This window comes from Aphelocoma coerulescens, chromosome 1 (genome assembly GCF_041296385.1).
Source record: "Aphelocoma coerulescens isolate FSJ_1873_10779 chromosome 1, UR_Acoe_1.0, whole genome shotgun sequence".
NCBI classification, from domain to species: Eukaryota; Metazoa; Chordata; class Aves; order Passeriformes; family Corvidae; genus Aphelocoma; species Aphelocoma coerulescens.
The window spans coordinates 50,332,072-50,345,565 of NC_091013.1; the positions used below are offsets into that span (position 1 = coordinate 50,332,072).

At 35.6% G+C, this 13,494-nt stretch overlaps 1 protein-coding gene across 12 annotated transcripts in view; it reads left to right on the plus strand.

Moving 5' to 3' along the window:
- The window catches only part of MYCBP2 (MYC binding protein 2), a 175,435-nt gene that overhangs the window by 144,671 nt on the left and 17,270 nt on the right, over nucleotides 1-13,494 (plus strand). For 10 of the 12 annotated variants that reach the window (XM_069008634.1, XM_069008629.1, XM_069008659.1 and 7 more), the window contains 13 exons: nucleotides 247-1,890; nucleotides 2,783-2,952; nucleotides 3,713-3,957; nucleotides 4,637-4,804; nucleotides 6,497-6,654; nucleotides 7,076-7,275; nucleotides 7,555-7,704; nucleotides 8,892-9,052; nucleotides 9,681-9,837; nucleotides 10,473-10,697; nucleotides 11,303-11,368; nucleotides 12,581-12,820; nucleotides 12,956-13,054. In XM_069008634.1, coding sequence (XP_068864735.1) covers nucleotides 247-1,890; nucleotides 2,783-2,952; nucleotides 3,713-3,957; nucleotides 4,637-4,804; nucleotides 6,497-6,654; nucleotides 7,076-7,275; nucleotides 7,555-7,704; nucleotides 8,892-9,052; nucleotides 9,681-9,837; nucleotides 10,473-10,697; nucleotides 11,303-11,368; nucleotides 12,581-12,820; nucleotides 12,956-13,054 — 3,683 coding nt within the window. The remainder of the gene's footprint in view (nucleotides 1-246; nucleotides 1,891-2,782; nucleotides 2,953-3,712; nucleotides 3,958-4,636; nucleotides 4,805-6,496; nucleotides 6,655-7,075; nucleotides 7,276-7,554; nucleotides 7,705-8,891; nucleotides 9,053-9,680; nucleotides 9,838-10,472; nucleotides 10,698-11,302; nucleotides 11,369-12,580; nucleotides 12,821-12,955; nucleotides 13,055-13,494) is intronic. The other 2 variants (XM_069008674.1, XM_069008628.1) reach the window with 1 other exon arrangement.

The following is a 13,494-nucleotide window of genomic DNA, read 5'->3' on the forward strand; positions in this document are numbered from 1 at the left end:
GATACCTCCATAGTAGTATTTTCTCTGTAAAATCTTCCTAACACTTGTTTCTGTGTATCTTTGGGAAAAGAAATATATTGAAAGTATTCTAGGGGGAAAGAGATCCCTTCGTGTTTCCTTTCATGTTGATGTGAACTGAAGCATGTGTTTGATCTTTATCTTGTGTTCGGGTCTTTAGTCCTTGTTTTGTACTATTAAAGGTGTCACTGTCAACGTGTAACAATTCAATTATAAAATATTACACAGGTGACCGAATGAATTTCACAGGAGCTGCTAGACCAATTTCTCCAGCAGGAAAATCAGACATGTCATCAAAACACAGAGCTGACTGCAGGTCACCCAAGCTTGATGTGCGAATGAACAGAGCTGCTGCCGAGCAGAAGAAACCCAGAAATACTGACAGCTTATCAGCCAGTGAGTGTCTGATGCTGAAATCAGATGCCGCAAAGTTGCGGTCAGACTCACACAGCAGGTCTTTGTCACCAAATCATAACACTTTGCAAACACTAAAAACTGATGGAAGAACAACTCCTGGTCTGAGAGCTGAATCTCCAGGGCCAGGAACCCGGTCGTCTTCTCCAAAGACAAAGACACTTACAGGCGTTAGATCTGGTGCTAGTTCTCCACGATCCTCATCACCCAATGACAAAACTCTACCTCAGAAAGCTTCATCCCCTGTAAAAACAAAGCTTGATCCTCCTCGAGAACGCTCCAAATCAGATTCTTACACATTAGATCCAGACACCCTTCGCAAAAAGAAAGTGCCACTAACAGAACCCTTAAGGGGGAGGTCCACTTCACCCAAACCAAAAATTATTGCAAAAGATGGAAAACCTGTATCAGAACCTGAAAATAGAGCTCCTTCCCCTCATGTCGTACAAGAAAATCTTCACAGTGAGGTGGTTGAAGTCTGTACTTCAAGTACTTTAAAGACTGACAGCATTACAGATACCACCTGTGAAGACAACACTGAATTCAGAAGTCTGGACGATGGTTCTAATAAAGTTCATTTCAGCATTGGAAAAGCACCACTGAAGGATGAGCAAGACATGAGAGCATCTCCAAAAGTGAGCCGTAAATGTGCTGGCAGGCACACAAGACCCAAAAAGGAAAAATCCAACTTCCTTTTCAAAGGAGATGGATCAAAGCCCATAGAGCCTGCCAAGCAAGCAATGTCACCTTCTGTTGCAGAATGTGCTCGAGCTGTATTTGCCGCGTTTCTTTGGCATGAAGGAATAGTTCATGATGCTATGGCATGCTCATCTTTTTTGAAGTTTAATCCAGAACTGTCCAAAGAGCACGCACCCATACGAAGCAGTCTTACCCAACAACCTGCAGAGGAAAAAGAAACCAAGTTGAAAAATAGACATTCATTGGAAATATCATCTGCTCTTAACATGTTCAACATCTCACCTCACGGACCAGATATATCTAAAATGGGTAGCATCAATAAAAACAAAGTCCTCTCAATGTTGAAAGAACCACCTCTGCATGAAAAGTGTGAGGATGGAAAAACTGAAACTACCTCCTTTGAAACATCCAGTCATCACACAATAAAATCCAAGTCTCCTCTTCCATTAACGCTGCAGCACTTAGTAGCTTTCTGGGAAGATATTTCTTTAGCAACTATTAAAGCAGCTTCCCAAAACATGATTTTTCCAAGTCCTGGTTCTTGTGCAGTGTTAAAGAAGAAGGAAAGTGACAAAGATAACAAGAAGGCTAAAAAGGAGAAAAAGAAAAAAGAAAAGGTTGAGACTAGGCCAAGGGGAAATCTTTTTGGTGAGATGGCCCAGCTTGCAGTGGGAGGACCTGAAAAAGACACCATCTGCGAGTTGTGTGGAGAATCCCATCCATATCCAGTGACTTACCACATGAGACAAGCTCATCCAGGTAAGACTCCATATTTTTAATTCCCATGTCAATCCATAAAGTATATTTCACACACGTGTTCTGGTATTAGTTACTGCTATGAAAATGTGTCAGGCTATCCTTTCTATTATATACACTAAATTAAAAGTTATGCTTGCATACAGATTATTTGCACATCTTTGTGTATAATTTTAAGTAGTTATGGATCTAAAGTTTCAAAGTTGTTTGAAACAAGGTCAAAATAATGCTCTGACTTAACAGTAGCTCTTCAGAAACATGCCATTTTTTACACTTTAGGATTTGAAACTGTGCTGAGAAAATGGAAAATAAAAAATGAGATTGATCAGTTAGAGTTTCTACATTGCCAGAAGTTTTCTGTTACTGTTCTACTGTCAAGAGTAGAAAACTTCTGTCTGCTGTGTCAGTACTGGGTATCAGTGACTTAATTTTTTTGGTGTACTTGTTGGTATGTACTTTTTTTAGTTCTGTGTGCAAAGTTAAAGTCCTGAATCTTTCTGAGGAACTCTAATCAGCAAAAGAATGCACTCCATTCCCTCTTAAGCTTTGTTAGCTAGGAGGCAAGGTTTTTATGTTTGTTTAATTACAGATATTGTTGGCTAACTTACAATCCTGGTCTTACCATCACATAACTGTCTGAATAGGGAGCTGTTCATGCTTTGGACAAGTTCATTATAAAAACTTGAAAACTACAATGCATTTGGATTCTTTGGACACTGGTGGGAAACATGGGCAAGAACCTTGTTTTGTAACCAGTTCAGACATACAGAAAAGTAGAAAATTAGGCCAGGAAAAGCATCTCCCTTTCTCCCCTCATCCCTCTCTTACAGCAATAAATAATAGAATAAGAATCCTCCTTTTGAAATAACTAGTTCTCACCTTTCCCCTGATGTAGGTTGTGGCCGCTATGCAGGTGGCCAAGGTTACAACAGCATTGGGCACTTCTGTGGAGGATGGGCTGGGAATTGTGGCGATGGCGGCATTGGAGGGAGCACATGGTATTTGGTGTGCGACCGATGCAGGGAAAAGTATCTCCGTGAAAAGCAAGCAGCAGCGAGAGAGAAGGTATTTTCAGCTCCTATGTTTAGCTGTCTGTCTGCTTAATAGTGCTGTGTTCACAACTTGAAAAGAAGGGCTAGTTTAAGATACTTGGAATTTCATAATTTGGAAAGTTTGGATTATCCTCTTATCCTCATTGATAGGTTTAAGATAATAGAAACTTTGCTGGCTTCTGACTGGATTTCTTCTCTTCAGATGATAGTGTTCTCAAATTTGTAAAGTAATTTCATTTTTTATCCCAATATAACCACAGGATTGAATGTAATAATTAATTCTTTTAAGTATCTGTCAGTTTATTTAACTTTGAATGGTTTTATGTTTGCTAAAATGAGTGCTGTTTTAACTCCATGTTTATAGTTTCTTTAATGATCCTAATAATCCCGATCATTGGATACAAGATGCCACTAGAGCAGTTTTTAATGGGAATAGCACAAAAGGTATTTTTCTCATATTGGTCTTCAAGGACTAATTTCAAATTCTTGCTTAAAGTATGCAAATATATTGATGTTTCAAGGTAAGCAGAACAATGCTATTTTAACTTTATTTTTTAAACTAAACTTTTTGATACTTCTTGCATGCGAAATTAATCCTGAGGCAAATGTCAAAACTCTGAACTGTTTATTAAATGTTTGCAAAGGTAGGACAGTAATAGAAATCTGTTTTGTCATAGAAGGTATTTTACAGCTGGTAGAATTAAGCAGCTGTAGTATAAGCTGTCAGATTTTCCTGTGGTGAATTCAATTATACCTTATTTAAATTTATCTAGATTAAACAGTCTAGGAGAAAACCAATGCAAGTTAAGACACCTCGTGCCTTGCCAACTATGGAAGCTCATCAAGTGATTAAAGCCAATGCACTGTATTTACTGTCGCTGAGTAGTGCTGCTGAGCCCAGTATCCTCTGCTATCACCCTGCAAAAGCATTCCAGTCTCAACTTCCCAGTCTCAAAGAAGGAATTTCTGAAGACTTTCCCATTAAGATGCCATGTCTCTATCTACAGACATTGGCAAGGTAATAAAAGGAAGTGTGTGAATATTGATTTTAACACTCATCTTTGTATAGTATCGGATAAATGTGTGTAAACTAAACTAAAACTTACAAAGAAAAATACATATTTTCCTAGTTCTTTATGATTCTTTTTCTTCTATCTGTTTTGATCTGTGATCTTGTTCAATTTTTTAGATTGTATTTTCTCCTAGAGTCAAATATGCCCTAAGTGGCTTTCAGATGCTAAATATTTTTTAGCAGTTCAGTTTCTGTCCAAAGAATTCAGAATTTCCCAAAGAGTTTAACTTATTATGTTAGTAGCAGACATATGTGCTACTTTTTTCTCTTCACAGCTGAAAATAGTAAGAAGGAAACCAGAAGAGTTGTTCTTTTTGTGTTTCTAAGTAAATTCCACTGTAGTGTCTCGTGTTTATGTTGGGTAGACGTTTGAACCTAAAATACATTCTGGGAATACCTGATGAAAATACTGAAAGATAGAAAAGGGTGATCCCCACTCCCTGTTGGTTGAAAATGCCACGGTATTTTCCATGAACACTTTAAAGTCACAAGCAGCTTGAAAATGTTAATAAGTGAACAGTAAGCAAATAGCATTGGCTGATGAAGTGTATTGGTGAATGACTTGTGTGTGTGTTTCAGCAATTTTTAATCTTTAATCCTAATTTAAAAATCTAATTTGGTGTAGGCATCATCATGAAAATTTTGTTGGGTACCAGGATGACAACCTCTTCCAAGATGAGATGAGATACTTGCGCTCAACTTCAGTACCTGCACCGTACATCTCTGTTACTCCTGATGCAAGCCCTAATGTCTTTGAAGAGCCAGAGAGTAACATGAAATCTATGCCCCCAAGGTACTTCCTTGTAATTCTAGATACTACATACAAATGTAAAAGTAGTAGCATAACACCAATTTAAAAAAAGAAAAAGAAATGGAAAACATTGCTGCAGTTAAGCTAAAGTATCACATCAGTCTCAGAAATGGCAGCATAAAAGCCAAAAGCATATGAAGCTGTAGTTAGGAAATTTTCAGGGAATCATAGAGTATCAGGTATATTTTCAACTGTTAGCAGTGGATTATGTTTGAATATGTAAATATGCAAGGAATATACAAATCAGAACTTAAGCTTTTTACTGTACTTCCAACCAATTACTTCTCTCTAGAAAGAGAGGTTTGGGTTTACAACCCAAATATGAAAAAAATTTGTTCAGTTGATAAGGACTCTTAGTATACAGGGAAATGTACCCATAGCCTCTACTTCAGGCCTGCTTATTTCCCCATAGAGACAATTTTTCCAGAATCTACAGAACTGAAGAAGTGATCTAAAGATCTATAATCCAAGGACTGTAACTGTTGCAAACTCCTTGAAAATGTAGCAGGTTTTTTTGACTGTACGTCTGTTCTTTATCACAAGTGATTGAGTGCAGATTAATGGCCTTTTTGAAAGGAAGTAGCTGGTGTTCTCCTTTCAGGATTTCCTTCAGAAGGGAAATTTGAACAGGAGGAAATTTCATTACCTTACACTTTTCAAAGCAGATGTTCCTGCTTTGTTCTGTGGGACATAAAAACGTCACTGAAGAAATGGCAGTGCTATCTAGGACCAAGAGTGCTAGATGGTTTCTGTCAGGTTAAGCCACCATCTTATCTCCTTGACTTTATTGTGATCTAATTCAAGCAGGTACAAAAATTTTTGTTTCCCCAGGGAAAAAATGGCTCTTTAATGGCTTGTTAATAATAATCCAGAATCTACTTAGATGCTCAGTGTTTTCAGATGCCAGTGATTCCTCATATTATAGTGAGGATGTAATGAAGAGAAAATTTGCTTTTAATCTGTTTTTATTTCAATTTGTTGTATTTCATACTGACTGCACAAATAGTTTATTGGAATACTGCAATCTATAATGTAGTCTTTTCAGAAATAGAACTTTTCTAACAAAACTCCTTAAGAGTGCATCGTATTGGTATATTCCTTTATTAAAACTGTGGACACCCTGGTCTCCTGAGGCCTATAGGGACAGCATAAGCTGGGAGTCCTTCTGCAGACTGTAAGAAGTCCACTGAAGGTAAGGAGTAAAACATGTCAGAGATATAGCTGTAGCAATTCAAATTTGACTTTAAGGCTAATGATGTTAGAAACGACTACTTTACATAAAGTTCCAAATTTCAGTTGGCTTGCATATTAAAAATTCACTTCATAGATGTTTTCACATGCATTCTCAGGGAAGAAGTTTGGTCTGAAACTTCAATTTAGGCATGATCTGAATGTGTATATCTCTCTAAAAAAATACCTAAATTCTTGGAAGTCATCATGTCCATCACTACATTTGTTTATAAAGCACTTGCATGCTTTTTCACCATGTGTAATTCTAATATGTGCTCTTTCTTTTCCAGCATTTAACAGTTATTAGGTACATAAGACAAAGTTTCATGCAGTAGTAACATTGTGATTATGAAATGCATGTATCCTTATTATTTATTGGTGTATAATTCATATTTACTCTATATATTTGTTAATGGGTGTATTACTTCACTGATTTCTTCGTAGTTTGGAAACCAGTCCAATAACAGATACAGATCTTGCAAAGCGCACGGTCTTTCAGAGATCATACTCCGTTGTTGCATCAGAATATGACAAGCAGCACTCCATTTTGCCAGCACGTGTAAAGGCAATCCCCAGGAGACGAGTCAACAGTGGAGATGCGGGTAAGAGCACAGACATCAGAAGCAGGGGAAAACTCAACTCTTCAAGGATTTGCAATTCTTCTTGGAAACTGTAGGCAAATAGATCTTTTATAAATATATCTAGTGACTTTTTAGTTATAAAATAAACTAATTGTAAACATTAGGTGTTTGTTAATTGGCACAGAATTAGCTCAAGATTGGTTTAGGATTTACTGTAATTGTGAAATTTGTGGTGAATCTTCTGTGCCTGATTTAAAAGTGAAAGTGGTGTTTTCTTTCTCAGTTGAAACATCATTTTTCCATATTGCTTTTTTAATGCAATTTTCTCTCAGAAAAAAGAATCAATTCTAAAAGTGCTTTATTGCTTTTCATTTTTACTGTGGCTATAAAATTGAAATGGACAAGGAATCTAATGTATCCATATTTTTATGCTTTTGAATAGAAGTGGGGTCCTCTCTCCTGAGACATCCATCTCCTGAACTTTCTCGGTTAATCTCCGCCCACAGCTCTCTTTCCAAAGGAGAGAGAAATTTCCAGTGGCCAGTATTGGCATTTGTAATCCAACATCATGATCTGGAAGGACTTGAAATAGCAATGAAACAAGCCTTACGGAAATCTGCTTGCCGAGTCTTTGCCATGGAGGTATTAATGTACTGATGATCTTGTATGATTAAAATAAGATGGTTGTAAATTCTGTCTTGGAACTTTTTTTTTAAGATTATGCTATGTTCCCTATAATATAATTGTCATTTTAATAAACTGTTTTAGCTACAGAGCAGTGACATCTTACTTGAAGACCTTTGCGTTATTATTTGCCTGTCCAAACCATTAGTGCACCTCCTTACATAAATGGTTTAGGAAATGGTTTTACTCCAGAGTTGCTTAACCAATTGGTAACTCCTTGTATGTAATCTGTTTTAGGCTTTTAACTGGCTTCTGTGTAATGTCATTCAAACAACTTCTCTTCATGATATTTTATGGCATTTTGTGGCTTCCCTGACTCCTGCACCTGTAGAGCCTGAAGAAGAAGAGGATGAAGAAAATAAATCAAATAAAGAAAATGCAGAACAAGTAAGTGAGGTTCTGCACTCCTTTCATCTCTGCTGGTTTTGTAGGCAAATTAGAAATATTTTTATGGGCAAAAAAAATTCCTTAATCCTCTCACTGTGAAACAAAACCTTAAATTGTAGTTGAACTCATTTTGTAGACATAGAATAATTTTTCTTCTAAATCATGAGATTGTGTGTGCTAATGAATTACATGGTCTTTTAATGCATTATTTTTGAGTATTCATGGAAAATAAGAAAGCAAAAGCACAAGCACATTGCTAATCCGTTAAAAAAATTGTCAGTTTGCTTTTTCTTCTTCCTTAGCCCTGCAAAGAGAAGAGAGAAAAAATATTTTTTAAAGAAACTTTGTGGCTTATTTTACTCCATTTCAGTGTTCTTAGAAAAGTCCATAGTTAATAATGAAAATGCATAGTTAATTTACATACTGCTGTGTATGTGTGTATATATAAATAAGTAATTATGTGCACTAGGTATACTTAATTTAGTGATTTGAGAAAAATCTATAGTTCTGAAAATGTAGCATGTAAAATAGTATATCTAACATATCACACATCCAAAAGATATCTTCATACAACCTCTTCTAGACTTAGCTCTGATTTAAAACCTTATCATGTCCACAAAGAATAGCTCAAAAAAATCATGCTAGTGCTGTTTAATAAGTCAGGGTAATCTTCTATCACTTGAAATCTAATCCAGTTTTGAAATGAGATGGTCTAAGTTAGTCTTTTTGGCAGTGTAACCTGGTACACTGCTTTTCCAGGTACTGACACACCTTAACTAAGAATTACTACTTTCACATCTAATGAAATGCAGCAACTGATAACACTAGCTTAGCTATCAAGTTTGCTATGGCTGGATTTTGCTGCTCAGACAAAGCTGGTTTCAACAGCTGGAGTATGTTATTTATTTCTGGCTTGTTTCTTTGTTTTCAAAGTATTGCAGTGTAATGTTTCACATCTTTAAATGATGAAAAATGGGTGGCAGTATACAACATACTTCCCAAGTTCCCTGTTTGAGGGTGAAGTGTAACTTAATGTAAAAATCCTCTGACAGGAACTGCGTCAAGTTCACATTCATTGTTAGATTGTTGCAGTTGCTCTTAAAGCAAATAGCATAAATGTTTTTGTTTACTTAACCTTTTTTTCTCAGAAAGTCTGTTAATAACACACAAATTGCTTTGCACTGTAGGAAAAAGATACAAGAGTGTGTGAACACCCTCTGTCAGATATAGTGATTGCTGGGGAAGCGGCTCACCCCTTACCCCACACTTTCCATCGCCTTCTTCAGACAATCTCTGATCTTATGATGTCTCTTCCCAGTGGTAGTGCATTACAGCAAATGGCCTTAAGGTAAGCACAAATCAAGAAAATTCTTGAAAAGGCTGGAAATGTTGTAGAATTACAGTTAAAAGATTTTGCAGTGTAAGTAGGCTGCTTGAAAACTTTGTTCGAGAAGGAACACGTCTATCCTTACCACTAGGAAAGAGATACATAGAAGACATAGATATCTGTTTATACATATAAATAATAACCTAAAAAACCTTGTTGAGAGAAGTGTACTTGCTTTTAAATTCTATACTGTGTCCACTGTGAAAAAGAAAACATCTTACAGAATAATATGGTAGGATCTGCATGTATGTGCATGGTAGTGTAGTGCCCTCTGCTCAGAAATCTGTCACCTGGATGGTATCTTTAAACTTTGAGACTTTTTCTGTGTGTCTGTCTCAAAGACACAAAATGAATAACAATTGTTTGTTATTATATATTATAATTATATTATTAATTTACTATTAAAATTCTAAGAAAAGTTTATTCCTGCTTTCCTCAAAATGGTGCACTTGAGATCCTGAAAATTTTGAAGTTAAATATTTATAGAAAATATTTTGAGAAGCAAAAACATATTTAATATTTTTATTGGTAAGTTATGTCTTCTTTTAACAGCAGTCAAAATTTCAAAGTCCTCTAAATGTGTTTTCAGGTGCTGGAGTCTTAAATTCAAACAATCTGATCACCAGTTTCTGCACCAGAGCAATGTTTTCCATCATATCAACAATATTTTGTCTAAATCTGATGATGGAGATAGTGAAGAGAGTTTTAGTATCAGCGTTCAGTCTGGTTTTGAAGTCATGAATCAGGCAAGTATTACAGCTCTGGCTCAGAAGCAGAGATCATTTGTGAACAGTCTGTACTTCCAATGATGATTCTCTTTAAATTACAAGATTCCTTATTGCAATGCCGTATTTTCTCAAACATATCTCAGTTTGGGATCTTGTTCCTGCTATTTAGGCTCTCATATTTAGCTTCAGAGGTTGAAGTGTTGACCCTTAGCCTGTATATCACTCAAACCTAAATTTTAGAGCAGTGCTTGAAAGTGCTTGTTTGCAACTGAAGTTTTTGGGGAATGTTTTGGAGTCCATTGTGTCATGGAATTAGTTAACTTTTTAAATATTGTGTACTTCCAGTTCTTCTTTACTTACATCTTTTTCCTTCTGTTATTCCAAGGAGCATGAATTAATACTTCTGTTTAATATTTTTGAAGTGTTTTCTTCCATTTATTTATATATTTAGGCATTTGCTAATATATTCCACTCCTAGTTATTAATATGTCCTTTGGTTTAAAGGACTGAATAATTTGAATCAACAAAGCACAAATTCCTTGGAGAGCCCCTTCCTCAAAACAGAAATGTCTGTGTGGTTTTAAAAATTGTAAATCATGCTTGTATTTGGGCTTACTCTCAAGTATTTTAAATATTTTCATTTGTTTTTGCAGGAACTGTGTATAGTGGTTTGTCTGAAAGACCTAACCAGCATTGTTGACATTAAAACATCAAGCCGACCTGCCATGATTGGTAGTTTAACAGATGGGTCTACAGAAACGTTCTGGGAGTCAGGAGATGAGGACAAAAACAAAACTAAAAACATCACAATTAACTGTGTTAAAGGAATCAATGCACGTTACGTTTGTGTTCATGTAGACAATTCCAGAGATCTTGGGGTAAGAAGAATATAAAACTCTCTCATTGAAGGTGCATACTCCAAGTTGTATGTGTTTATCAATCCAAAAATGCTGTTTTCTTTGTCAGTTGGTAATAAATTCTAGTTCAGAAGTTCACGTTTCAAAGTAAAGTTTCTAAATCCAGTGATTTAGAAAGCAGAAACTGTTATAATTAAACCAGTCTGTCTGAATTTGCAGTTGCATAAAACTGAAACTGGGAAACATAATTCTCACTGGTGTGTTCAATTTCAGATGCATTTTCAGTCATTTAATTGTTTTAAGTTCCTTTTCTTGCTCATCGTTTTTGCAGAAGCATTGAAAGAAGGAGCTTCCATAAAATCCGAATTTTCTAAACTTTCTACGGACTTCTTAATTGATCTGTACAGTAATTGATGTTACAAATATATCTGTAATTCAACCACAGCTTTTAATACAAAGAGCAGACTATTTTAGAGAGCTGTATTTTGGAATTCTTTGTCATTGCTTTACATCACTCTTTTTTTTGTAATGAAGCAACTTTTTTATGTATGTACTCTCTTAATACAGAAGTAGTCAGAACTGTCTCAGTTGAAGTGTTTCATTCTTATTTTGCTTGTCTGTTGCAGAACAAAGTGACCTCCATGACCTTCCTAACTGGCAAGGCAGTAGAAGATCTGTGCAGAATAAAGCAGGTAAACATTTTAAGAGTTGACATAGAAAAATTGCTGTCGTTTTTTGTGCACATAGCAGAGATTTTTCTAAGTAAATAGTTTCCATTTCTTATGGTAGATAAATTACTTTGCAAATATCAGGCACCATAATAAGCCTTGGAAAATATTGTGTTATTAATGACAGATTTCAGTCATGTGTACTGACTATTGAGCAAGCTTTTACTTTTCTACTGAAACAGAACAGGGTTATGTAAAATTTTCCTTAGATTAATTTAGTTTTAATTACTATGTGGTAACTTATCCTTTCAGCTGTAGAAGGTTTCCAAAAAGGACTCCCAGAACACAGGCAGGAACTGATTCAGCTTTGCTCCCTCTTTGCTCTGACACTTCTCCAACAGCTTTTTTACCCTCCAGCACACCCACATACTGTATCCTGTCTCATGGTATTAAAAAAAAGTTAGCCTTGTCTGCTGCAGCACAGTTCAATGCAGACACTGAGAATTAGTGTAGAAATGGGAAAGAACAAATATTAGCTTGATTATAAATGAGCCTGTGGATAGGAGAGAGGGCGGCCTTGGCTCAGGTTTCTCTGAGTGATGATGTGAGGCACTGCACCCTATCAGTCCTTGGTTTCCAGTAGTGACATTGCAGTTTCATATGAAATACATGATTTCACATAGCATTATTTATGTTCTTTTTTTTAAACAGTACTTACTTTAAAATAAACCTAATTTCATACAGTTCATCTCTCTTTTTTACAGTTAAGTCCTGCATATCTTGATAAGGCTAGCAGATACTGACTTCCACAGAGTAACAATTTCATTGGCAGGGGTTTGTGTGAATAGAGATGAAAAAAATGTATCTACTGGTAATTGTGTGTTATATTTGCAGTTAAATTATAGAGGCTTTTTTTTTCTTTTTTCAGAAAAGTGGTGAGCAAATACTGGTTTTAAGGGTTGTTTTCTTAATATATGAACTGTTGTTTTAAGGATAAAAGGGATAGGTAGGCCACTATTTCTAATAAGCTTTAAAGACGAAACAGAAATGGCTATAGGTCAACTTTTTAATTTGAACTCATGAAGTTGAATATTTTTATAATTAAATATAAGTCTTACTACTGCTCAGGTTGAAATTTTCATTACAAGCATAGTATTTGTTACAATGATATATGATGGCAGGTGACTTTTTCTTTGATGTAATGTCAGTTTCCAACTTTATATTCCTCTTTAATAGGTAGACTTGGATTCAAGACATATTGGCTGGGTAACAAGTGAACTTCCTGGGGGTGATAATCACATCATCAAAATTGAATTGAAGGGTCCAGAGAACACGCTAAGAGTTCGACAAGTAAAAATTCTTGGATGGAAGGATGGTGAAAGCATTAAAATAGCAGGCCAGATTTCTGCAAGTGTGGCTCAACAAAGAAACTGTGAATCTGAGACACTGCGAGTATTCCGACTTATAACATCCCAGGTAGGATTTTAATGTGTTATACAGCAAAAGCTACTATGAATTATAAACTTTAAGTGCTTTATGTTATAATGTAAAATATCACATCTGCACAAGTTTAGCCTTGAGATATGCTAATTATCATTGTCTTTCTTCCAGGTATTTGGAAAACTCATCTCCGGAGATGCTGAGCCAACCCCAGAACAAGAAGAAAAAGCACTGTTGTCTTCCCCAGAAGGAGAAGAAAAAGTACACAATGTATTTATTTGTATTCTATCAATAATACTTTGCTGAAAAAAATTATCCAGGATGATTTTCAGTATTTGTTCCGTTCCTTATGCTGCATAATTTTCAGATAAAAACAGAAGTAAAATGTCACAACTGCTTATTTTTAAAAAATTATAATGTATTTTTAATAGTAAACTATAATGTATTTTTTAATAGTAAATTATAACTGAGGCATATGCATTTAATGGAAACATAATAATGGTGATGTAAATGATGCCTACAATTACAGAAGTACTTAACACCTGTAATCATGATCAACCTGGAAGTCCTTGCCTATTACCTTGTGCCTCAAGAGAGGCTCTGTTAATACGTAGAGAAAAAGTATGAAGAAACTGCACTCCACTTGTTTTGCCTATTATTTCATTTCATGCTTAAATTCCTCTTACAAAGAGTAAATACATTGAAGAGGT